Source organism: Balaenoptera physalus, assembly GCF_965194825.1.
Source record: "Balaenoptera physalus genome assembly, chromosome: 12".
Lineage (NCBI taxonomy): Eukaryota > Metazoa > Chordata > Mammalia > Artiodactyla > Balaenopteridae > Balaenoptera > Balaenoptera physalus.
The window spans coordinates 92,968,369-92,996,325 of NC_138897.1; the positions used below are offsets into that span (position 1 = coordinate 92,968,369).

At 39.6% G+C, this 27,957-nt stretch overlaps 1 protein-coding gene across 15 annotated transcripts in view; it reads left to right on the plus strand.

Moving 5' to 3' along the window:
* The first annotated feature begins 231 nt into the window (after window positions 1-231).
* The window catches only part of LOC309640085 (uncharacterized protein), a 51,034-nt gene continuing 23,308 nt past the window's right edge, over window positions 232-27,957 (plus strand). For 3 of the 15 annotated variants that reach the window (XM_082418379.1, XM_082418378.1, XM_082418384.1), the window contains exon 1: window positions 232-27,808. In XM_082418379.1, the coding sequence (XP_082274505.1) occupies window positions 17,269-17,676 (408 nt within the window). In that variant the 5' untranslated portion in view covers window positions 232-17,268 and the 3' untranslated portion in view covers window positions 17,677-27,808. The remainder of the gene's footprint in view (window positions 27,809-27,957) is intronic. The other 12 variants (XM_082418389.1, XM_082418381.1, XM_082418382.1 and 9 more) reach the window with 12 other exon arrangements.

The window sequence follows — 27,957 nt, forward strand, 5'->3', positions numbered from 1 at the left end:
GGGGAGAGAAGTTCTTGAGGATTTTGATGAAAACTTTCCCGTAGGATACCAAGCCACATTCCAGGCAACTAACTGGTACTCAAGAGTTATATTTATTAAATTAAAATTTTTAAAAATTAACTGTATAATATTGGTTGGGATTTTTCATTATGTGGCATGAATACAAGGGATTCACAGAGTTGGAAGTAAGCAGGGAACATTGGATGGAGGCATGTGCATGGCTGCCCCGGAGGCTGAAACCTCGATAGAGATCCCATTCTAGGAACCATCTAGAATATGAACAGTCTTATCCGTGGAATGGAATGGAATGATGTTCACCTGTTTTGTTCCTGTCCTAAAGGAGCATCTCACTGGGTAACAGGCACAGATGAGTATCAGCACCATGAAAGTTTCACTGACAACACGCATTGTAATTTCCAGCATAAGACATTGAGGGGCTATTAGAAAAGAGAATTTATACAGAGAAGGGAAAAAAAGGAGGAAACTCCTCACAGCATTACCTTTTTCTACCCTCAACTCAAAGCACAGAGCCCCCTCAGGGATCAGCATTATTTGCATCACAAGACTCTTATCAACCATCAGGGTACAACATGACAAAGGAATCTAGCCTCTCTGGGCTAATTTGCTATTTACTATCGGCATCACCCATCATTATGTAAACAAACTCCACCCTCACAATGTTAGTTCAAAGGAGGAAAACAGCTAATTTGCCAATACGATTGACTTGCAATTGTTGTTATGCTTCATGAATTAAAGCAGAAGCCTATCAGTAGATAACTAATCAGAACCCGCTGTATACCACAGAGAACTCTACTCCATACTCTGTAATGGCCTATATGGGAAAAGAATCTTAAAAAGAGTGGTTATATGTATAAGCATAACTGAATCGCTTTGCTATACACCTGAAACTAACACAACATTGTAAATCAACTGTACTCCAATAAAATTTTTTTAAAAAGCAGAAGCCTATCAGATGACGGTAATTACTAGTAAGAATGAAAAGTATTGGCTGGCAGCTGGACCTCCGTGCTCTGACCTCACAGCCCTGGCCTGAGGACACCAAGCTTCCGGGGCAGGTGGAGATGGAGATGCCCAATCCCTGTGGTGGCCAGAGGGAGAAGCACCTGCTGGGCACCTGCCCATAGACGTAGGTCATGGAGAGCCATTGACAGAGACCTGCCGGCCCGTATTTTTGCACTGAATCCTGTGTTATATGTCAGTCTGAAACCATTACATACTGTGAGCCCCATTTTAATCACAAGGAGGCCAATCTCTGTCGTGGGTCGTGGTAACAATGACCATATGGAAATAAACAACTGAACACAGCAGCCTGAAAATTGAAGTAATAGGCATTTAGCATGGTTTAAGGAGAGATGCTTGGAAAATTAGCTACTAAGCGCTGGTGTCGCCTTTAGGTTTTTAAAAAGGATATTATTTTCTGAATATTATGGAAAACAACCCAATTGTTTCCGAATATAAAAAGCATTTTAAAAGTTTGGAGTGGTTGGATTCAAATATTGCCGAGAGAAAACATTTTCTGTCTCTCGGTTACTGAAAAATGGTGTTTCTCCAAACGAAAGAGCCAAGCAGTTCACATTCTGTTTTCTAAAGAATACAGCGCTTTACTTTCACGTGTTTTCCAAAGGAAATGCTGCAAACGTTCTCTGAAAATTGAGTGTTTTCCTCTGAGCTCTTGACAGCCAAATACTGTATTTACACGAAACTTCAATGAAGTGCAGCGCCCCCTAGTGGGATAACTTGCGCCATCACGGATTCATCTCGTGTTAGTGCATCTCTCCTGCAGATGGTTTGAGGGACCAGCCCATTAACCCCAAAGATGCGCCAACAAACTTCGACCATAATAACCAAATACCCAGAGCTTCCAATTCACTTTCCTGGGTATGAAATACTTTTAAAATGTTCACCAAAATGTTATTGCATGAGGCTCGTGCCGCCTGAAATCAAACTAATGCGTTTTTTGCTGAATTAAGAAATATAAATTCCACTTGCAGCTTTCCGTGATTCTGCCTTTAGTGATTCCTCTGAACTCTGCTCATTTCTCTATAATATCTTTAATGCTTTTATCATAGTAAAATTGTTTCTGGCAATGTTCCGTCACTGAGGAACAGAAGATGAAGTTAGCATTATCAAAACGGGTAATTAGAGGCAAATTCATTTTTATGTGTTTGACAAACCTTGCCATTTGATAGAAGTAAACACCTTGTCACATCTGAAATCAATGATAATTATAAATGATGGAGTATTTGCAAGAAGGCAACACAAAAGTAGCTACTAGGCCTGCTTCCAAACTTAGAATAAATGCATTAACAATTTAATATTGACCAATTATACATGAATTCTGTTTAGTGTGTCAGTACTTCTGGTGGCATGGGATTTATTAGACTAAGTAATGTAAAATAGAATGAAATAGATTAAGTCTTTTTTATGAAATAATGGTACCCGCTAGATCGGGTACTCTAAGTCAAAGTGGGAATTTTCCTCTTTGTAGACACTCTCTGAGTTGTGGATGGTGTGTTGAAACTCTCATGCTGCAGACAGCCCTAAGCCTCAAATTAAAACAGCCAACAAGAGTGATAAAACAGATTTGAAAAAGCAGTTATCTCCAGGTGGAGAGAGAGAGTTTGGGAAGTTTGGGAAAGGTCCTTAGGTGTCTGCAAAGGTAGTATAATTTCTAACGTTGGTGTGTAAGTGTGGGTCTTCTGAGAGTGGAGACTAAGATGGGATTAGCTAAGCAAGAGATTGATTAGGGTAAACAATTTTGAGGAACATTTGGCAGAAAGCCAGGGGAGGTGGGAAAAGCCTTCAAACCTGCAAATCCAATTGTTTGTGGGGAAAAAAAAAAGATGGAAGGAAGGGTAGGTGGGTGGAGGAGTCTAGAATTACAGGAAATTTGGAACATTTGTAAGGGTCCACTGGGAACCTTCAAGCCAAAGTCACTGTCACAGAAGCTTAAGTGTCCAGAGCAGCCTGCCTTGAGCAGGAAAGAGGACTATTTGCCTCTCACCTTAAGCCAAGTGAGAGATAGGATTCTGAAATTTTGCCCTGGAAGTTGTAGGGGCACAAAGCCTGACATCAGAACCACTCCTGAACATACCTACAGGGACAATGCCTTGCTAGAACAGCCCAGTGGGCATCAGAGCAGACAGGTATCCACGTAAGGAAGTAACTGCATCCTCATAGCTCAGAGCCAGTGGTCCGATATTCACCTGCAGGGTGAAGAAACCCCAGTAAGAGGGGAGCTAAATGCCTTGGGACTGGGTGGGGACTGGGGGTCAGCCTAAGAAGCACAGCCAGCATTGAGGATGTCCAGTTAGAGAAAGGCAATGGGGAATTTTCTCAGTGTTGGAAAACAGTAGATGTTCAATAAATGTTTGCAGTGGCAAATTTATCTTGTTATGCTGTGTCAGTCACGAAAGCAGAAAGCACAGGTATTGCAAACAGGGAATTTAACTCAGGGAACTCATTACAGTGGTGATGGCAGACCTTAAAAGCTTCCCAGAGATTAATAACTGACAGTAGAGAGACAAAGGGAGATGGTAATATTATTACAGCTGGGAACCTGGACCTTAGAATTAAATCTTGAATCATAGCAGGCCCTACGGGTTGGGAGATGGGGAAAGAATCCACAAGAGACGCTCAGCTGCTATTTGAGATGCTGCCCATGGCAGAGAGAGGATGTGGGAAAACGCCTGGCTTCTCCCCGCCTTCCACCTCCAATCTCCTGCCAGGGTCTGTATTGGGCACATCTAGGCAGCAGCAAGAGAGTCTGGGAAATGCAGTTCCCTGTAATTTGGGGCAAAGCAGAAGGTCAACAATGGATCTGAGATCAAGCAGGCTCGTGAGCAATCCACATATCCTCTTAACAACCACATGTGTCAGGAGACTTGTAGGAAAAAAAATCAGGTGACAGTGACACAGACTGCAGTTGGCAGCTGGCAGAAGGATGCCTTTCTCCATGGAGCAGGAGTTCTATGGCCTCATTTAGACCAGGATCCTAGAAAACTAGACCCTTTTTGATTTGGAACTTTTATAACAGTTCTGCATATGAGAGATTTTGCATAATGATAAGGATTATTGCCAAGGGGCGGGGGGGAGGCAGTTTTCCTTTTTGTTTAGTTGGCACATAATTAAAACTCTTACACTAGTGAGAGTTTTCAAATTTGGCACAAATCTATTTAATATATCAGAAAAGCTTTGAGGTGCTGCTCTCTGGGAATTATGTAAACTTAAAAAAGCAAATAAAGCCTGGGTTTTACAGAGTCCCAGAGCAATACTAGAGAGGAGAATATTATTATGTTCTTTATAGAGACACTGGCTTAGGACAAAAAAATGAGCTCCAGAAATGTCTCTAAATTCTTCCAGTGCATTTCCTTACCTTTAGACCAACTCTTTGGACAGTTATTGGACATGATCCTTGTTTGGAACTTTCTGTGGAAGGAAATGATTTCCTGCATCACACAATAGGCACCAAGATAACAAGTGTTCTTGATTGGCCAACAATTTGATAATACTTGAAGTCAATATTTAAAAACAAAAAGAAATTGAAAAGTATTTAGAAGAAAAGCAGAGTAATCTGTGGGCAGAAGAGTGGATAAAAGACAACCATTGTTCTCTTTTACTTGTATTGCCCTGAGCAATTCAGCTCTGCCTCCAATTTGCATATTAAATTCAACAACAAAAACATCAGCAACAGCAATAGCGCTTGTGGCAAATCAGAAACACCCTCTTGGAAGATGTCCGCGGACACTGCTACTTCTCTACAGCTCTCTTGCTAAAAGGGAATTCAGTAAAGAGCCCTTCCCAGGTGCCCTGACATTTTCAGTTCCCATTAAGTGTGGGCACCTAGCAGTGCCCTGATGGAGATCATAACCTGGTCTTGCTCCAACGGATGGGGAAGTATGGGTCAGTGATGGAAATTAAATAAAGGAGGAAGCTGAAAGGCAGGACTTATGTTCAGGGAAGGGGCTGAGAACAAAGAAAAGAAGAGGGGACTCTAAGTCAGGGCGTTTGGGGAAATGGGAAGGCAACATTTCAGACAGGAGCCTGGGAGATGTGAAAATGAACCTAGGGATCTCCTGCTAGTTATTTTAGGGGAACCACTGACCGAAACTGCCCACCCTGGCCAGGCCTGATAGTAACCACTTGCATGAGTTATCTTACAACAGGAGGTCCTGGTAAGGAACACGGAACTAACAAGCTATCACCAACCGGAAGAATTCGGGAAAGGTCAAGAGGAGAGAGGATACAGACACCAGTCCGTATGTCCTACCAACCTCCCAGAATCCTCTTCGCTGGAATCCACCTTGGCTGAGCAATGCGTGCACCACCAGGAAGGACCCTGAGTCAGAATGATTGGCCAGAGACAACCCGGAAACTAACCCCATCACCAGAAAACCCAAGATTGTGAGCCACATGGCAGAGCGGTTCTCCTGGGTTCCCTTACCCTGCTGCCCTCCGCCCCGGCGCCCCTTCCCAATCAAGTCTCTTGCATTGTCAGCACGTGTGTCTCCTCGGACAATTCGTTTCCGAGTGTTAGGAAGAGCCCACTCTCGGGCCCTGGAAGGGGTCCCCCTTCCTGCAACAGTCAGAGGGGGTGGTGAGGGTGGGAGGGAGGAGTCTAGAAGCCAGTGGGAAAATGGAACAAACTGGTGAAAGCAGTACTGGGGGCAGGGAGTGGCTGGACATCCTTTTCCTGAGCATCTTATTACGATTTTATTACCGACTCTCTCAAAGAGGAAAGAAACTTGCTGATAACGCTTGAACACTCATCGCCTAGAGTCTACTTTTCAAAGTCAATTTCAGACATTAGTTCATTCCCTCCCCCCAAACTTCTGCACTTGTATCAGTAAAGACAGTGTAACATTATTCGTAGATTATCATTAGAGGTAACATGTAAAACAGTGACCCACACAAATCTCACGGGTAACATTCCATAGGTTTTAACAAATGCATGTGTCCATGTGAGCATGCTCTTATCTGGATGCAGAAGCTTGCTGTTCCCCCGGGAAGTTCCCTCAGGCCTTCTGAAGCAGCTAGGGGGTGGAGCAGGTGGGTGCTGATGTAGAGGAAGCTGAGTGGTTAGGGATGGGGGGAGGCCAGGGTGTCAGGGTGGACCATGGCCAGGGAGGCACCTGTGTAATGGGTGTGGCTGGGAGTGGGGTGACCAGTCAGGCAGTGGCTCTCAGAGGCTTCAGGACACTGGGGCAACAGGAGGGACCACGGTGGGGTCTTCAGGGGGCAGTTGTATCTCTGAGGAGCCTGTCTGGGCAGGTGGATGTATCAAGACATGGCATCTAAGAAAGATGAAAGACGGGGCAGCAAGGAGGCTGGCGGGACCACTGGATCTCAGATTGCAAGCCAGAGACTGTCCCCAGCCAGATCCAAGCCAGACTGGGGTGCCAGGTAAGGCTTAGGGGTGGGAGGTGAGAAGCAGGAAAGGACAGGGATAGTGGAGGCGGGAAGAGGGGGAGAGCAAGGATGAGGGAGACAGGGAGAGGGTCCCATGGGGTTTAGTGGATTTTACTAGATTTTCCATGTCGTTAATTTCACATCTGCAAAGCGTGACCGCTTTTCTTGTGTTTGCCAGTATTTATCCTTCTGTGTTCTTCAGTCTCTCTTGTTTTGCTTTGTTTTCTTACTGCACTGGTTAGGACCACTCGCAAAATGTTGAATATTATTAGTGACAGAGGAGATTGTCTAAGGTTTTTTCCTAGGTTTCTGATGGCTACTCTGAGTGAAGAAATTGATATAATTTCTAGCTCATTGAGGATATATGACTTGTTTGTGTTTTATTTTTGGTTTTCTTTGTTCGGAGGGAATGTATAGAATTTAAACAAACACATTTTGGTAATCTATTGACATGATTTTGTGCTTTTTCTCCTTTTCCTCTATTTTACATCGATAGATTTGACTGAGGTTGTTACATCCTTGCATCTCTGAGAGAAGTCACCTTTGGTTCCAAGGAATAACTTTAAATACACTAAAGGGTTTGGATTTTCTGATAGGAGTTCATCCTTGTTACCTGTGTTATAGATAAAAAGGCTAACTCCCTCAAATTCTTTTCAGATCATTGATTTTCCACACTTTGTTGAGTGCGCTTTGTAATCTGTGTTGACCCAGGAAACCCCTCAGTGTCTTCCTTTCTGAGATAATCCCTTCTCTTGTTTGACATTGACTTTCCTCAGGGGACTCCTTCTCCCGGGAAGACACGGTTTTCTCTGAAGCCTTTAGGTCATGGCTGACTTACCTCCTGCATCGGTTCACTCATCAGCTTGCAGGCAAGGTGACGTCCTGGTTCTCCTCAATGATTCTTCCAGAACAACGTTTCCATCCCTCCTAAAATGCTCCAGCTTTGAAACTCGAGGTATACCACCCTTTCCCCTTCCTTGTCGCAGACACTTGTAGACCCTGGTTCATTCTTCCACAGTTCTTGAAGTTCTCTGACTCACTGTCATGGTCTTTGACTCCTTCCTTCATAATCGAGATTTAAAGCATGCACCTCTTAAAGGAGCCGTTCTCATTGTAGTTGGTGTATGGAGGAAGGTAGGATTCTAAATTCGTGGAGAGATAGCCAACCTTTATTAAGTTGCTACTATTTTCCAATTAAGTCCCATGGCTGACACTATCAAATATCAAGTTCTCATACATGTCCGGGCAGTTCCATTATTCCATTGGTGAATTTGGCTACACTTGTCCCCATACCACAATCCTAGTGACTTCAAAGAGGTAACACATCCTGATAATTGTCAGAAAGTCCCTCTTTTTGGTTGTTTCCTTTATAATAATGATCTCAGTTATACTGGGCTTGGCAGGGTCAATTCCTGGGCTCAGTCTTTATTCCAAGATAACATTCTTGAAGCTAATTTCTGTGAGTGTTAGAATCTCTGAAAAGCATGATGGTCTCCTAGCAGAGGCATGCCATGTGGTTGGGTACCAGCCAGGACTTTGGGGTCAGTCCCAGCCCTGCATCTCATCAGCAGGAAAATGCTGAACCCGTGAAAATAAGTCTAATGATAGAATCAGCCACATCTGTTACTTTGAAGCATAAGATAATGCCTGTTAAATTGCCCATGGAACATAGTAGATATTTAATAAGTGATAGCTGATTTTATGATGATTTACAAAATTCTGATAATCTTAGTAGTACTATGTAGGGATATTAATTAGGATTAAAAGAGCTAATATAAATAAAGACCCAGTATAAAGTAACACCTGTCAAATATTACTTTTAGATAACTCATACAGGTTAATTTCCGTCACTAATTCTCTTCTCTGTTCTCTTCTTTTCTACTGCTTCTTTCTCTTTGCAAATCCATGTCATAGAAATAAGATAGAATTTGGGGAAGAAAAGTATTCAAAATGAACTTATACTGCTCTTTGAGCAAAAAAGGTAAATACATTTTTAGATAGCAGTGATCTTCCCCAAACTTTAATTGATCAAATTCTTGGGAGAAAAGTTATTGTGAATATTGTTAGCAGTTAACAGTATTTTCTATGGAAGTTTAAGACAAGTCAGTTTTATTCTGATAAAGAAGAGAAACATATTCTGTTTATTCTGATAAAGAAGAAAAACACACATACACAAAACCCAGAACTACTCATCTGGAAAGAAATAAATGAAGGCTGTGACTTCTCTCTGGTAATATTTTCTGATCTTTCTTTCTACTAAACTTGAAAAATAAAAACCTCTCCTTGAATTAGCATCTACCACTAAATATGACAGCCAGTTCAAATCAACATTACTAAAAATATTTTAAAAATTAAAATGCCGCAAATAGAGATAGATCAATATCTTGAAATTTCCTCATTTCTCTCTGTAACTGATATTCCATTTTAGAGTTTCAAAAATCCCACAAGCATTGAACAAAACTTTAAGAGGAAAAATGGATCAATGGGAACAACATGCTTGGCGTATTTTATAACAAATATAGAGTAGCTACAAATTGGTTATGTGGTGCTGCCTGTTATAAAAGCCTTGTCAATATCTCTGTGTATATACAATTATAAGACGGGATGATAGAATGGGGAATGCTTGAAAAATCTATATGGTAAAAGTTGCATACAACACGTGCCCGTATAAATGAGATTGTGCAGTTTTGTAGTCCTGTACAAGAAGATCACTTTCCTGAAAGAGAGAGAATGCAACTTGTGTGAGACTAACTGGGGGAAACTTAAACCTCAAGCTGAGCTCCAGATGCCTTCCCTGATATAAATGAGTTGACTTTCATGTACTGATGATATTCAGGGTTGGGTTGACTGCCAGGAAAGTTAACCATGACTAAATATGATAGCAGTTTGCTACACAGACTGTGGATGTACTTTAAGTAGTGAACATGGGGTCCTGTGACCCTGTGATTTCTAGAATTTGCTTTGATTTTGTGTACTTCATAAGAGGAAATTTATTTTAAAAGATAGATTTACATTTTTATTAAGAGATTAAGTTTAGTTTTATTACTAGATTAAAAAGAATTTCTGTTTCTGGCCAAGATGAAATAACAGGGTCTGAATTGACCTTCCTGGTTTAGACAACTTAAATAAATGGAAAAAATATATATATATGAAACAAGAGTTTTGGACATAGGGCATCAGACAATTCAGGGCAGTGATCACTGAGAGAGGAGAAATGGTAAAGGACTTGGATTCAGAATATATAAAAACTCCCCCCTAGTAATACAGTCAGATATCCTAATAAAAAATTAAAAGGATATCAAATAAAATTTTGTAATGATGCTAAACATCATTATCCACAAGGGAAATGCAAATTAAAACCACAATGAGATACACTATACTCCTATGAGAATAGTCGAAATTGAAAAGATTGACTGCAAATTATTGGTGAGGCTGCAGAGCAACTGGAATTTTCATACATTCCTCGTGGTGATGTAAAAACGTACTTTCTTCAGGATACTTTGGAAACCGTTTGGCAGTTTCTTAAAAGTTAAATATACCCCTCCCTGTGACTTAACTGTGATACCTCGAAGTATTTACCCAAGAGAAATGAATGCACATGTCTATACGGCACATTTTGTGTGAATGTTTATAGAAGATTTATTTGCAACGGCCGAAAACTGGGAACATCTCAAATGTCCATCAACAGGTAAACAGATAAATTGCAGTATATCCATACAATGGACTACTACACAGCAGCAAAAAGGAATAAAGAATTGCTACAGCCAACAACATGAATGGATATCCGAACACATATGCTGAGTGAAAGAGCAGACATACTGTCGGGTTCCATTTATGTAAAATTATGCAAATGTGAATGAATCTGTAGTGACAGAAAGCCTGTCAGCGGTTGCCAGGAGCAGGAGGTAAGAATTACAAAGGGACATAAAGAAACTTTGGGGAATAATGGACATGTTCATTTTCTTGATTGTGATAATGTTTTATGGGTATAAACATATGTCAAAAATTTTCAAATTGTATACTTTAAATATATATAGTTTATTTTATGTGAATTATAAATCAACAATGCTATAAAAAGAGGCAATTTGGAAGGATGATAAAGCATCATTTAAATGGGAGAAAATAGTCTATATAAAACCACGTGTAATTAGGTAACTAAATTGCTTATCTGCCATGCAAAAGTGACAAAACATGTGAAATTAAAAGTTCTGCTTTCCTTAAGCAATTCACTTAGTACCCTATCAGATTCAATTTTTGATAGTCTGCACGTTGCTTAAAGGAAAACAAAGTAAGGATTAATCATGCAATTTTTAGCTTAGGGTGGAGCTGATGAGTTTAATTTCCCAATTTATTTTTTGGAAACATGATTTGCCTATATGAATACATAAGCAGTTGTATTCTTAATATTGCCTTCAGTGTTATTTATACAGAGATAATATAATAAGAGAAACGTTATTCATTTATTCTAATGCACCCTTCAGGCTCTGGGTGATAACAGCTCTGACGCCTGGTGATATTGGTGGTATAAATATTACATGTTAGACTCAGGGTGGTGAGAATTTTTTGATAGAAGGAGAGTCTCATTATTGGCTTTGTATGTATTCTGTCACATGGAGGTTTCCTGTGAAACAAAAATGATTTAGGTTTACTTTCACAGCATCAATAAAGATGCTTAATCACTATTGTCTTTCCACGGTGTTGTAAATCTGGGGCAGTAACATAGATGGTAAGCATACCACGTTTACCCCTCTTACATCCATAACAGACATTAGTAGTCAATTGTGATACTCTGACCCAAAGCTTTGCTCTCTGAATCCCTCTCATCACATTCCCTAAAACAAACACTAACTTCGGGGAAAGTGTGCACGGAGGCTGAGCCCAGTTTGCCACTTCAACTCTAGAGAATTCTGCAGACATCAACAGCTCAGCTCTTGTGTAGCTTGGTATAAAACGTATACTATCTGCCCAATATCAGGACACTTATTAAGAATAACAATGACAATGTCTTTCCTTTCATATAAATTCCTTTTCTTTTGTACAAATGTAGTACACGCTCACTAGAGAAAATTTGGAAGACACTAAAAATTAGAGAAAAATAATTATTGTACATAATCCTACCACCAAGTTAAAACAATTAGTGCCATCTTCAAGTGACTTTTTTTTGAGATACATGTATTTCATTTGTGGAGGTTGATTTGGGTCTTGTTTCCACATCTCTACTTAAACGCACATTTTCCAGTACCTTCTTGGATATTTGGAGTGTATTTATAATAGCTATTTTAATATCGTTGCTCTATTTCTATCACTTGTGTCATCCCTGTATCTATTTCTATTGATCAATTTTCTCCTTATGGATAATGTTTTCCCATTGCTTTGTATGATGGGAAACATAAGTGTGGCCAATTGTCAGCTGACCATGAATGCATGAGTGATACCAGCCCAACCACATGAAGTGCAGACCAGTTGTCCCAGATGAACTTGGCCCAAACTGCCAGCCTATAGAATTGTGAGCAAGCTGATGATTGTGTTTTTAAGCAACTAAGGATTTGGTTGGTTATCAAAAGCTAATTGATGCATCAGGTAAATATTTATGAAAATGATGAATAAATATTTCATAATATCTCATAACCTTGAGGGACAAATTAGGGTAGGGGATTAACAGATACAAACTACTATATATATTATAAAATAGATATGCCACAAGGTATACTGTACAGCACAGGGAATGATACCCATTATCCTGTAATAACCTGTAATGGAATATAATCTGCAAAAATACAGAATCACTATGCTCTACATCTGAAACTAATATACTATTGTAAATCAACTATACTTCAATAAAGCATCATAAAAATAAATATTTCAGTTAATAAAGAAGAATAAAAGGACAGTAATCCAAGTGATTTGAAAAAATAATGTGTGACTAAGTTCCCTGACAGATCCAAAATGGGTGTTATTTTCCACAAACGTGGAACGTACCCTGCTTCCCAGGTTCCCTCTGTGTTTCTTGCATGTGTCTCCCTGAGTCTCTCCTATGGTTTCTGTTTATTTGCTGATGAATGTCCCCTCTCTGACTCAATTCACAGGGAGAGCAGGATGAGACCACTCAGTTCATTTCTCTGCTTTTGCAGCTGGAGTAACTCCAGTCTCCTGGGGTAGAGCCCAGATGAGACAGACTGGGGGGTTCATGATTCCCACCTACTGTTGTCAGGCTGTCCGCTTTTCTTTGAGCTGTTTTCATCTCCTCACTTTCATCCTTAATTGACCGTAATATCGACTGAAATAAAGGATTGCATTATTTATCATTATTGAACAGTTTCATATTTCTTGTCCTTAAAGATATAAACAGATGAGTAGAATATTTTCTATTTCTCTGAGACTACTACTCTAAATTAATTTGCTTTTTACTTATGAGACCTAGCATTTTTCTCTCTCAGAGTTAAGGCTCCTAGAAGAACTGAGAAAACATAGGTTTTGTATGTCAGCATTAAGTGTTCCACCCAGATACTTTCTTGCAAAAATTACAGTTACTGTTACCACTAATCATTATAATAAGAATTAACAAGTTAAACATGACTGCTCTCTGGGAAGTTTATACGGAGCTCTAGGGACCGAGTTCCTTTGTTTCCCCAAACAGGATACACAGTGGATTTTATCACATATTTACTTACTTAATTTTAGATCAATACATGCAATTTGGCTTCTCTGAACCACTTATTTGAGGAAAATGTCACTGCTTCAAGCTGAACTTTACTAGTGCAATTTGCAAGTAATGATTGAATGATGCAAATTGTCATCAGGCAATTTAGTCAAGATTGGCGATGGAGTGGGAATATTATAGCTGCAGAAATTAGCTGCTGTGAAAAACATCACTATTTTAAAAAGTAATTTCAGCAACTTGGAAAAATGAATAAGAATTCCATTTTTTGATTATTGAGATGGAAGATGTTAAAATACAAAATGAGTCTAAGGCACTTAAGCTCCAATAAAAACTTTCCTCCTAGAATTTATCCTAAACTGATAGCTCAATTTTCCTTGGTACAACCTGGAAAACACTAGAGATTTGAGCTAAAGTGTCATAAAAATGTGTGCGTGAGACTGCTGTCTGTAACCTGTTTGAAATGGAAAACATTTAGAGCACAGTGGTTAAGCAGGCACAGGGTTTGAAACCAGGGTAAGTAGTGGCGTACCTTGGGGTATTTATTTAACCTCCCCCAGCTTCTACTTCCCAGTCTGTAAAATGGGACCGACTGATAGCTACCTTCCTTGTGGAAATGTCATAGGTTAAATGAAAGCATGACGTAAGCCTTTATAAGTATAATGCCTGACACTTAAGAAAGAAATGTTTTGTAATATAAATGCTGCTCTTGTTATTATTTAAGGGAACAATGAAATAAATCAATGTTTATATGCTATAAAAAAACATGATAATGTCCATGATAAAAATAAACAGTTCAAAGGAGCATAAAGGGGGGAAATTGCATTAAAAATTTCCCCTCATCTTATAGCCTCTCTGTTTCTGTCTCCACAGATAGACATTGTTAAATTGTGTGGTGTGTGTGTGTGTATGTGTGTGTGTGTGTGTGTGTGTGTACACTCTCCAGAGTCATTCAGTACATAATCAAGTATACGTCACTCTTTTAAAAATATGTATGGAAGCACACCCTTCCCATAGCTCTGACCCTCACTTTTTCTAGCTCAGTTATAAATCATGAAGGTTGTTCCCTATCAACACATACAGATCTACTTTCGTGGCTTTTTCTGGATCTTGCTCATCATGTTTTCTTTCCTAGAAGGAAAGATCTCTGCAGGTCATTATTTTCCTTCCTGTTAATTACTTGGCAATGTACTAGGACATTGACAGATAAGGCAGCTTTGACATTCAGATAATCATTCTTTACAATTATTCCAGCTGGACCTACAAAGACCAGATAAGGAAAAGCAGCCATACTCCTAAGACCCTAATAGAAATAATGGGGGATATTTTAAATCACACAGTTGTGAAATGTACTTCGTGTTTCAGTGCAATTGGGAAAGTCAATTACCTTTCTGAGATCTCATGCTATTTACTAGAGCTAAGGTTATAATTCCTGAAAGGCAGCTGGATATAGTTAATTTGCTGTCTATAGTGAATTTCTCAATCTACTAATCATATAACTTAGCTCTTTTTTTTTAACATCTTTATTGGAGTATAATTGCTTTACAATGGTGTGTTAGTTTCTGCTGTATAACAAAGTGAAACAGCTATACATATACATATATCCCCATATCCCCTCCCTCTTGCGTCTCCCTCCCACCCTCCCTATCCCACCCCTCTAGGTGGTCACAAAGCACCGAGCTGATCTCCCTGTGCTATGCGGCTGCTTCCCACTAGCTATCTATTTTACATTTGGTGTGTATATATGTCAATGCTACTCTCTCACTTCGTCCCAGCTTACCCTTCCCCCTCCCTGTGTCCTCAAGTCTACTCTCTATGTCTGTGTCTTTACTGCTGTGCCCCTAGGTTCATCAGGACCTGCCCCTAGGTTCATCAGGACCTTTTTTTTTTTTCTTTAGATTCCATATATATGTGTTAGCATACGGTATTCGTTTTTCTCTTTCTGACTTACTTCACTCTGTATGACAGACTCTAGGTCCATCCACCTCACTACAAATAACTCAGTTTTGTTTCTTTTTATGGCTGAGTAATATTCCAGTGTATATATGTGCTACATCTTCTTTATCCATTCATCTGTCGATGGACACTTCAGTTGCTTCCATGACCTGGCTATTGTAAATAGAGCTGCAATGAACATTGTGGTGCATGTCTCTTTTTGAATTATGGTTTTCTCAGGGTATATGCCCAGTAGTGGGATTGCTGTGTCATATGGTAGTTCTATTTTTCGTTTTTAAAGGAACTTCCATACTGTTCTCCATAGTGGTGTATCAATTTACATTCCCAGCAACAGTGCAAGAGGGTTCCCTTTTCTCCACATAACTTGCTCTTTGTATATATTTTAGAGCCAGTGACTAATAAATCTGGCAAAATATCTTCTGGCCTTCACATTCAAACTTTGCTGTAATACAGCAACTGAGAAAGTTATTTTATTTTATTTTTTAAATTAATTTTTATTGGTGTATAGTTGATTTACAACGTTGTGTTAGTTTCTGCTGTACAGCAAAGTGCATCAGTTATACATATACCTATATCCACTCTTTTTTAGATTTTTTTCCCATATAGGTCATTACAGAGTACTGAGTAGAGTTCCCTGTGCTATATAGTAGGTCCTTATCAGTTATCTATTTTATATATAGTAGTGTGTATGTGTCAATCCCAATCTCCCAATTTATCCCTCCCCCCGCTTTCCCCCTTGGTAGCCATAAGTTTGTTTTCTACATCTGTGACTCTATTTCTGTTTTGTAAATAGGTTCATTTGTACCACTTTTTTAGATTCCACATATAAGCAATATCATATGGTATTTCTCTTTGTCTGATTTACTTCACTCAGTATGACAATCTCTAAGTCCATCCATGTTGCTGCAAGTGGCATTATTTCATTCTTTTTGATGGCTGAGTAGTATTCCACTGTATGAGAGAAACTTACTTTCATCCAGGTCTATATATGCTCTTAACTGCCTTTATCAATCCATGGGTGATTACAGGTCTTGATTTCGGACAATGGGGTCTCCGAATTTGGGCCTGACCAAGGCAAGTGGCACTTGTTTTCACCTCACACCATGCATGCCTCCTAAACCACGCACTTGAGACTGAAGTTTCCACTTTGTTTGCATTCTATCCTCTCCTTCAGAGTCTGGCCAACATATAATTAAATGGAAAAATCTTTCTTAACATATGAGACAATGGCATTTACTATTTTCTATCACTCAAATCTATCCACACTTAGGAAAACACTAAACTAATTTATAGGTTTGTTGTCTTATTAGGGCTACTCCAGGATTTAACTCACGTGGTTATTTAGCAGATGTTTGTTCTTGGGCCTTTTTGAAACTTAGATTCCCCATAAATAAAACGGGAATAAGCCCATCATAAGGATAATATTACAGCTCAATGATATAAGACATGTAAAGATGCTTATCATCTTTACTGCTTTACCACATAATAAGGTATCAGTAAATATCCAGCTTGTATAATGAGGATCTGGGTGTGTATTGGGAGATGGCTTCCCCCACTATTTCTGGGGGTAGCTCTCTTGTGGGTGGTGACTTGAAGCCTGATGCTGATGCCTGCCTTCTTCACTGCCCATGGTGACTGTCTGCTGCTCTGTGCTCCAAGGACTGACCTCTCCAAACTCTTTGCCTCTTACACCCAGTTGGGTTCAGTGGACCTGGGAATTACTGAGATAATAATAAGTTGGATCAAGTTTCCATTATTCATCAGAAGCTTATTTAACTGTGACCACAAAGAATTTTTTTTCAACCAAATTCAGAAAAGAAAGGAAAAGGGAAGAGAAACTGGAATTTGGGGAACACCTCCTATGAACCAGACGCTCTCCCTATAACTTGTCTCCTTTAATCCTCAACTTACCCCGTGAACACTTTTTTCTTTCATTTTTAAAATGAGGAAACTAACATTCAGAGAAGATAAGACATTTGTTTAAGTGTACAAAGATTATCAGTGGAGGGCCAAGACCAAATCCAGTTGTGTTTGACTCTAAATGCCATGAATGAAAGGTCATATGTGCCAAATTTCAGTAATCTCAGTGGTAAAGTAGTTAGAAGTTTGTCAACTAAATTGTCAGTGGTGAGAATTTGAGAATTAGAGAACTGCCTAAGAAGGGAATGAATCAAGCAGAATTTACCTGTCACTTACTCATGTTGGCAGTATCTATTGTTTGAAATATGTTTTTGATGGTGATGATGGTGATGGTGATGATGATGATGATGATGGTGGTGATGGTGATGATGGTGATGATGGTGATGATGATGGTGATGGTGATGATGGTGATGATGATGGTGATGGTGATGATGATGGTGATGATGGTGATGGTGATGATGATGATGATGATGGTGGTGATGATGGCGGTGGTGGTGATGATGTTGATGATGATTATGATTATGGTGGTGATGGTGATGATGATGGTGGTGATGATGATGATGGTGATGATGGTGATGATGATGGTGATGATGATGGTGGTGATGATGATGATGGTGATGGTGGTGATGGTGATGATGAAGGTGATAGTGATGATGATGGTGGCGATGATGGTGGTGATGGTGGTGGTGATGATGTTGATGATGAATAGCTGATATTGATTGACTGCCTATATATGCTGGGTACCACTTTGTGCATCTTGCAAGGGCTACTATCTTAAATCCTCATAATAACTATATATGTGCACACTACCAGTCTCTATTTTATGAGAGGACAGAAGAAGCAAAAGTTTATTACTTCATCCAAGGTCAACCAACAGTAAGACTCAAACCCAGTTCTACATTATTCCAGAATTGTCCTGTTAAATATAATCTAATTTTGCTTCCCACCAGGGATGAATGGGTGCAAAATTCTCTGAAATTTCTTCCATTCAGTTATTCTCATAGCTCTGGCCCACTTGTAAATGGGTCCTTTACAAGGACAGAGTGGCATTTGGGGGCATAAATTTTCAATTTCTGAAAAAAAGAGGCACTGATGATTTAATGCCATGTCATGATCTACTGCAATGTTTAATGTAATTAAAATTCACATTTAAAATATGTGTGATTCCCAAGATGATTGGAAACAAACTTGTCTGAAAGTAAAGAGAAAAAGATGGATTGAATACTTCTCAACTCTACCTGCATCGGCCAAAAGGAAGAAAGAGATTGGTCTTTCTCTATCATTCTCTATCATCATATTGGTCATCTCTAGCTATATCCTTGCTTTGCATTTAACAAATGCAAACCCTGAAAATCCCAGGGCCTCAGTTTGCTCACTTGTTAATGAATGTACCTGCTTATTCTACTTCACAAGATTATTAGGAGAGTAGGACCTAAATAAGAGATATGAATGCTCTGACTGGTTAAGAAAAAAAGTTGGATAGTATAATTCACATACAAAATTTTATGATGCTTTGACACATGCAGAGAAAAATGAATGTGTAGCTTCCATAGATGCTCAGGGGGACCAGGAAACAGTGTTCCAATGCTTGGATGACAGGAAAAGGCAACAGAACCAGTTTCCACTTGGTGAAAGTTGCTTATTCTACTTCGCTCAAATCAGACTCCCCGTATGTACAGAGATGGGTAATAGAAAGGAATAAATTTTGGAGTCAGGCCAGAATTTAAATCCTAGCTCTGGCATAAAGAACGTCTGCTTGTTCATATGACTTGAGGACCAGATGTCTTAGCACAATGTAGATTTCTAATCCTTAGACACCGACTCAGAAAAGGGGAAGGCAACCCTGGATGGACTGAGATGGACTTCCTGCCATCCTTGAAGAATGGGGACTCAGGAGGGAAAAAAAGGTGAGATGTAGAACAAAAATGATTATTTTGGAAAATTCTCCCAAACCTGCATTTGTAAACTGAGATCCAAACCCATCCACAAGTGAGATCTTGAAATAGCATCCCTGATGCTGATGTGCTTTTTTCTTTTTTTAAACTAGAGTTGACTTACTTTTTATTTATTTTCTAATTTTTATATTTATTTTTATTGTTTATTATTATTATTATTATTAATGTGTTTTTAGGATCCTAATTTCTTTAAGTATCTGAAATAATCCTCCCTTATTACTGTGCTATTAGCACCTCAAGCTTTGGAAGAAGTAGGGGAGCGTATTATTTGTTAGCAGGAGGTAAAATTGTGACTGTCAACAAAATAAAAAAGAAACTCTGCGTGGAACTAAATCCTTCCTTTCATGGCCTCCTTTCTTTATATCTGCTGGGCCATTTAGTAGGAATCTTGTCGATTGCCTTAAGCCGTAATCTCCCAACACTTCTTTGTAAAACACACTCCAAAGTAGGGTTAAGTGAAGCTGATATAATAGCAATTTTATTATTGTTATGATTGCTGCTTCCATAAAGCCAGCCTAAGTGCCCCGTTTGTTATGATTATAGTCTAGTAATAAAAGAGCATCTTAAGTGAAGCAAACCCTGTCACCCATCTAAACTCAGATGGAATTTTATGTTAGAAATTAACATCTCCAGCCTTTATCTCCAGTTGAGCTGTAAGAGAGCCAAACCTTCAAGGACCAAACCCCAGCATTAATCAAGGTCGACTTCTTTGTTTTCTTTCTGAAAATACGTTTACTTTCTTCTCACCACCGCAATAAGGCTCCAAATTCTCACTAAAACTGTCTTCTCAAAAGCCATTGCAGGTGAGAAAGTAACAGCCAAATCCAGTGGTTCAGTGTCTTTACAATCATCAAAGTTTTCTAGACATTTTCACTTGCATCTTCCCACACCAGGGTTATGACAATTAGAGTGTGAATGGCCAGCAGTGAACAGAGGGAACCAAGAGTAAAGTGTATTCCCTTGACTCTGCCCCTATTTTCATATTAATTTAGTTACACCTTTTCAGGAATAAAGAAATATACTACTACAATTAATGATATTAACCTTTTATATAGTAGCATTACTGTATCCCTGAAAAGCTGCTACCAATGATGTATTTACTTTCTATCACCTTTTCTGCACCTGAGAATCCTGGAAATGATGTAACATTGAGTATCAACAATGGACCAGACACAGGTGCTGGTTCTCAACCATCCAACAATCCCTGGATGCCGTATATTATCTGCATTTCCTAGATGAAGATTCGGAGGCCAAGAGGTGTGAATTAACTTTTTCAGACTCAAACATCTGATGCGTCTTGGAGGCAAAAGCATCAAGGGGCTTAGAGAGTGACTCACAGTCTAACTTTTGGGACAGTTATTTTACACCTGAGATTCATGTGTGACCTTTGTTCTACTTCATGGATCCCCTGACCCATGTGTCCTGAGACAGATGTTACAGTGGCAGAATCAGTGAGCCCCGAAGTTCTGGAACTGTCTCTTCGGAAGTGACCCCCAGGTGACACACATGCTATGTTCCACCTGTAAACCAGGTCCTTTTCTATAATTCACCATTTAACTAATTATTGGAAAAGAGCAACTGCTCCTCAAAGCCTTGAGGAAAGTAAACAAACCATAAATAATGATTTATTAATTTAATTAGTTAACTCTCTCACATGTTCTGTTGGGAAGCTAGGAAACCAAATGAAGCTAATTATAAATGTGTGGTTGACAAATAAAAGGCCAAGATGCTCAATTAATTAAAAGTCCCCCAGGACGAGCAGTAGCCTGGGGTTTCCTTCATCTTGGAGGAAGAGGGAACAGGTGTCATATTGGGAGGCGTAGCCTCCTTTCCAGCCTGGAACAGGGTAGCTACTATGGATAAATGTCTTTAGGAAAACTCTCTTGCTATTTTCTGTCTACTCACAGAATCCTCTACTCCATTTCTTCTGATCACCAAGTGTTGAAACCAAGCAGGACCCTGTGAAGTCTTCCTGGGGACACATCCCAGCCCGTGTCCCCCACCTCTTGTTTACAGAAAAGCTTTAGCCTCCGTGAGTTCCAAAGAGCAAATTTAATCAGGGAAGTGAGAAAATGCAGAAACAAAGGAAAACAGTCAAGCAAGACAAAATAATAATAGTTTAGCCATGAGACAAAGTCCAAGACCTTTAGTTCCTCCTCAAGGGCTGTAGATAATATCCTGAGAGCTGTTTTACAGATGCTGAAACCCCCTCCAGGTGGAAGAAGTTAACTGCATGCTGGTCACCAGCAAGTAGACCCCAGACCTGTTGGAACCAGAAGGTTGATGACTGAAATTCCTGAAACATCACCCTGTTACCAGGACCAAGCACCCTGAGGGGATTCAGGATGAAGAAAAGCAGGATTCTGGCCCTAGATAGCGAAGGTGCTTCTCAAAGGAATGATTTCAATGAGCCCAGACTCCTGCATCTTCCCATACACGGAAAAGCACTAAATTCATTAGCTTATTAACTTGAGATGTCTGGTTTTTCTTTAATTAACAGCAAGCTTTTGACTTTCCAACTACCTGGTCTTTGCTGCAAAAACTCCTACATATCCTGGATTACCCCTTCAGAACCATCCCTCAGAGCTATCTGAGAGGCTGTCTCCCGGGCGTAAGTCCTCAGTAAGTCCACTGAATAAAACATCATTCTCAACCTTTAGGTTGCACTTTTTTTTTTTCAGCCCAGAGTTCCACCTCCATGACTTTATATACACACATACAAATTACATATATATGCATATATACATATGTATATGAATGTATAGATGTGTGTGTTTGTGTACGTATGTATATCTCAGACACATACGTGCCGAGGGAAAGGTAGAGCCATGGACGTAAGTGCAGGTGTAGCTGGACCACAGTAGGGGGGTAGAGATGCAGAAAGTTATGTAGGCAGCTATAGTCGCCTTGCTCAATCTGTATCTTCAGGTCCCATCCACACACGTCACACCTATTGGCCCCCAACAAATTCTTATTAAACAAACACACGAACACTAGACTTTGCAGTATGGAGAGCTACTTATGTATTCACATCTGTGAGCTTGCTCCAGGGAAGGGAAGAATATCTATGCCTTTCTTTCCTGGCACATGGCCTGCTGACCCTGGAAACATTTGTGTTTGATGAATATTTATGAAAGCTGCCACTTTAATTAAAATATAAAAGCCTCAAGCTAAATTAATTGGGCTGAAGTTAAAAAAAAAAAAACCCACAGCCCACTTGCATTCTAGAAGATAACAAATGAGGGTCAGAGGTTGTCTTTGTTCAGAGCCACAGAGAATAACTCAGGAAGTAAAGACTTCGGGAAGGGACACACCTTGAAAGCATTTCTAAACCAACAGACTTTGAAAACATATTCTCCATCGTGGCTTGCTGGCTTGAATCACCATGGAATAGGACTGGGTTTAAGTGAACATCCTTATGGTTCCCCTCTAAGCAGGCTGCTGTGTTGCCCAAATGTCAATGTTCACATTCCGTGGGCACACAGGTCATCACCTCTGCTTTCACTCAATTCCCCCGAAACCTGCAGGACACATGAGCCTCACACCTGGACCTCACAGTATGAAATCATTGTGATCTCAGCACAAACCATGACATTTACCACCAATGTAGCTCGCCAAACATCTGTTATTGATAGGAAAACAAGGTTCATGTTTTGCTTAAGGACTGATAAAAAGGTAATTTGGGGGAGTACTGTTTTTCTCCAACCTCTTAGTGTCGTTATGTTGATTTTCTTAAATCTTATTTTCTCACCAGAGTGCTTGACTGAATCTCCCTCCGTAAAGTAGCACAAATCCCCTTATGTCCTGGGTGCTGAGGAGTGGATATCTGTCACACAGAGCTTCCTGGATTTTCTCTCCTGGATCACAGCTCTGAGAAGGTAAAAGTGACCTTGGGGCCCCTCTATTTCTTGCCCAAATTTACATTTCAAGATGGCAGGTTTGGTCATCAACACCTTGCTGACCTGGGGAAAGCAAATTCATCCTCATTCTAAACACTCCTCTGGGTCCCCCTTTCCTGCAACATCTCAGCAGTTGGGGGCCCCTGGATGGGGATGGGACATTGAGACCTGTGTCAAGGGCACCCTGGGTTTGCTCACGAGGGCGGCACTATCGCCCCATTGGAAAGGTCTCATCTCTCATGTCAATGGAGAAGAGCCTCTTATTGTGCAGCTCAATTATTTATCTTTATTGAGCTTGAGGCTGCGTGTTCATATGAAATTCACCCTTTTGTTACAGCGTTTGAGGATAATTAGAAGGCACTAAACCAAATGAATGAATCATCACAATATTTTTAATTAAATATTACCAGGTGAAGACACTTGAGAGGATTTTCATTATTGAGAGACACAAACAGGCACAGATTTCAATTATGTCAACTATATCTCCTACTTTCAACGTTAAAAAGTGCCACTGAGTAAAAAAAATGGAATTCATTCTATTGATGTGATTTTGAGAATAATTCATTCAGTTTATTGTAATCACTAGGAATTTATTGTGGGCAGTCAATTAAAGGTATTAAAAAGTCTAAAACTTAGAGGTGAGAAAACCTTACCATGGTGGGTAACTGTAATTATTTCAGTCATCAGAGGAGAAAAGTAGCTAAAAAACTGAATGATAAGACAAATGAAAATATACAGCCACACGAAAACTGGACCTGATGTTCACAGCAGCACTGTTCATAATCGCCCCAAAGTGGAAATGACCCAAATGTCCATCAAGTGATGAATGGATAAACAGAATGTCAAATGGACCTACAATGGAATATTATTTGCCACTAAAAAGGTGTGTATTACTGATATGTGCATAGATGGACCTTAAAACATCATAGTAAGTGAAAGAAGCCTGTCACAAAAGACCACATACTATATGATCCTGTTTATATAAAATGTCCAGATTAGGCAATCCATCAAGGTAGAAAGTTGGTTCATGTTTGCAAGGAAATAGAGTCAGGAAGGATTCAGGAGGGACTGCTAACGGGTATGAGGTTTTCTTTTGGGGTAATGAAAATATTCTCAAATTAGATTGTTGTCTTGGTTGTTCAACTTCAAAAATCTAAGAAGCATTGAATTATGTCCTTTAATTGGGTGAATTGCATGGTGTGTGCATTCTATCTCAATAAATCCATTTAAAAATGGAATGAAGGTCAAGTAATCACAGTCACCCAAAATGCCACATATAACTTTTGAAAAACTCATTTACCTTATTCATTTTTGAAGTAAAAAACAAATCCAATCATATCTCTCTATTCACATTCAAAAATGAAATAAAGCCCTACTTACTAGTGTATTTGGTTCTGTGTATATTTTAGTTTTTCTCTCTCTCCATATTTATACATTCTAATATATTTTTATACATTTAAATTTTTAGGAAAAAAATTTTTTAACCTATATTATTTATGTATATAAACATAACACATAACGTATAGATAACATATATACATATACATAACATATACAACGTAGGTTTTTAATTTTTTTTTCCTCTTGGCAAGGATTCCCTTGATGAAAAAAGTATCAGGTAATACATTTTGGTGGGGTCTTCGTGGCCCAACAGACAAGAGGGTGAGACTTCTTGCATTTTGATAGCAGCATTGCAATGGATACCCTATTTAGGGACCGGGAATAAAGGAAACAGATTTCTACAGATGTTAATGCCTGAATGTTAATGCCACAGCCTCGCTAAATTTCTAGGATCACCTGAAAATAACCCAGCCATTTAAAAACTCTTCAAGGGTTAAGAGTGACTTGATTCTGAACTTTACAACAAAATTAAAATAATTTATTAATAATAGTAATAACAGCCTACACTTAGCACTGAACAAAAACCATAGACAGTTATATAAATATTCATTGAATTCTCAACATGATGCTATTAGCTTGATACTATTATTATGTCTACTTAAGTGGAGATCATTTGCTTCAAATTAATTTTTGAAAAATAAAAGTATTAAATGTAATTGCCCTATTAGCTTCACAAAAAGATTTAAAAATATAATTCACTTTTATTTTTAACACTGTTAACTCAGTTAACTTAGGATTACATCAGTGGGGTTTTTTTAAATCAAATTTTCTTTTAGGGCACATCTGATAAATATAGGTTTTAGCACATCGATGTTGTTGTTTTTTTTTTTTATCATTTAAAACCAAATGGCTTATCTACTCATTTAGTCCAATAAGAATGTGTGTTTGCATCTCCAAGTTGGAATTTTCCATTGACTACTCTTTTAAGATCTTTTATCTACCCTGTGTAGGAAACAGACTAATGAAAAGCTTTAATTATTTTCCCATCTACTGATCCTAAGTGTCCTTTTCTCCATCAGTATCCATTCCGTGTGCAAACTCTGAACCTGTACCTGTGATGTCCCAGACACATGACACTGGAGGGTCACATTTCTCCAAGGATTATTGAGATGATGATGACGATGATGATGATATAACATCTTTGAAATCCCTCACTCTATGCCTGACCCACAGTATGTGCTCAGTTTCTCTCCTCATTCTGTTTTTGCCTGTACTGTCCATTGCTGGGCATTGAGACTGTGATTTTACATGTTTTAAGACAACTTAACTCTCACAACAATCCTATGAGGTAACTTATAATCATACCCCAACTTCACAGATGTGAAGATTGAGGCACAGAGTAATTTTCCCAAGGTCGTAACTACACTGGATGGAGAAATCAGAATTTAAAACCAGCAGGGACTGTCTCCTTTGTAATAAACCAGTAATCTAGTGAGTAAACTGATTTCCTGAGTTCTGTGAGCCATTCTAGCAAATTAGTTGAACCCAAGGAGTGGTGTGGGAACCTCTGATTATAGACAGTTGATCAAAAGCACAGGTCATGACCTGGACTTGCAGTTGGTGTCAGAAGTGGAATGGGGGTGTCTCATAGGACTGAGCCCCTAACCTGTGGGATCTGATGCTGTCCCCAGGTAGAGGGTGTCAGAATTGAGTTGAATTGTAGGACACCCAGCTGGTGTCCAAGAATTGCTTGGAAGTGTGTGGAAACCCTCCACGCATCAGAATTGGTCAACCCTTAGTGACTCTCTCCACACAATCTTTCTGTCCCCTCCTCTATTTCAATCTTGAAGCCCCCCCAACTCTTAATAGTCTGGGGGTCTTGTACTAACCCTCATGGTTTCTCTATACCCTATGAGCACCTTATAAATAATTATTTTACTAAACTGTCTTTAAATTCTCCAAATTTGTACCAGAGATTTCCTAGTTCTACTGGAAAAGTAATCTTCGGTTGTCAGTTTTCTGTTCTTCTCTCTTTTACCACAGAGAGACACAAATATCAAATTGCAAACCACAGTGGAACTAATACTGTTGCCTTGCAAAAGTCAAGTGCAAGTTCTTATTTTCACCCTGTTCTAAGGGTTCTAAATCCTTTATTACATATCAGTTAATCAGCTCTATAAAGACATGAAATACGCATCTGAATACTTCCCAGAGTTCTGTATCAAAGCAATGCACACTTTACAATCATTGAAAGCACCCTGGAGGTTTGCAAAACTCATTATATTTAAGAGAAAAAAATATGTTTCGGCTATAAATGGCTTCTCTCTAAATGATTGAGACAAAGGGTATTAGTACCGTAGAATGAAATCGAAGAACACACCATCTGGAGCATTTGAGGATATTTCTGTGGCAGGGTCATACAGAACAGCACCAAAGAGCTCTCTGAAGATGGTACTGAAAACCTTGAGTTTTACCAAAAGGATCGTTTTGTCTTCTAGCATTCTGAATATTCTTTTCAGGTTGCTAAATGAGGCTATGATTCCAATATGAATCCTTTCCCTAAATATTATGCGATCTGTCAACAAATCATTCATTTTTTATTATTATTTAAATGATTGCTAACACTTTCTTGACTATTCAAAACCCTTTTCTTACCCTTTAAAATGGCTATTGCTTTTTATTTTTTTGACCTCTTCTTCTCTCCTCTTTCTTTTCACCTCTCCTCTCCCATCCTCTTCTCCAAGTCAACATTTTGTGTTCTATGTTATCCCTGAAATGCCTTGGTCTTATTTTCTTGCAGTTTCAGGAGAGCTTTCTTGCTTTGGCTGAAGCAAGATGAATAGTACCGTGAAAGATGTCAGGAAGTCCTGGACCCACATCCTGCCTCTGCCACTTACAGGCTGTGTGACCTGGTGTCAACTGCAGAGCTGCTGTGAGGCTAAGTGTCCACGTGTATAAAATGGGGCACCATGACTCATTTATAGGATTTTTATGAAGGTTAGCTAAAACAAATTCCAGTTATACACGGAAGACTTACACACATTTATTTTGCTCCTTCACCCGAGGAAGGGGTGGACATATCAACACAGTTTTGTCCAAGGAAATAAGACAGAGCAATAATAGGACTGTTGGTCTCAGGAAAGAAATCTTGGTGCCTGCAGAGAGGGCGGCCAGGAAGAGCTGGTCTGCTGTAGAATCTCAGGAAATGCCCGGAAGGAGAGGTGCCAGGTACCTTGGACAGTAGCGCAGAGATGGAGCTGACGAGGAAGGTAGTCTGTAGCATCTGAAAAAGGACCGTTACACCCCACATCCAGCCCTTCTGTTGTCCTTGCCGATCCGATTGGGAGTCTGCCCTCCACCCCAGGGAAGTGATGGGAAATTAACATGGGAGGCTCTGGTGAATGTCTCCGTGCCCCACAGGCTGGGGAGGATTGGATGAAACAAGAAATGAGGAAGCATTCCACGGATGGATTGGGGAGGGTGACAGAACACCCCTGCTCTAGATTGGGGGGTGGGGCGGGATGCCCATTTGTCCTTTCTTTGCCCACAGACCCCAACGCGTTGAGAGGCAGAAGGGCTTGGGGACGAAGGTGCCAGCTCTGCCGGCAGAGGGCCTGGAATCTCGGCACTTTGTGGCTGTGAGACCATCGGTGAGTCATTTAAAGTGTCTGGGCCTCAGTTTCCTTGTCTGTAAATGGGCATAATAATCACACCAATGCATGGGGCTGTGAGGGTCGGGGGAAGGAGGTAATAGATGCACGAGGGCGTTAGAACAGGGTCTGGCACAAAGTGTTGTTAA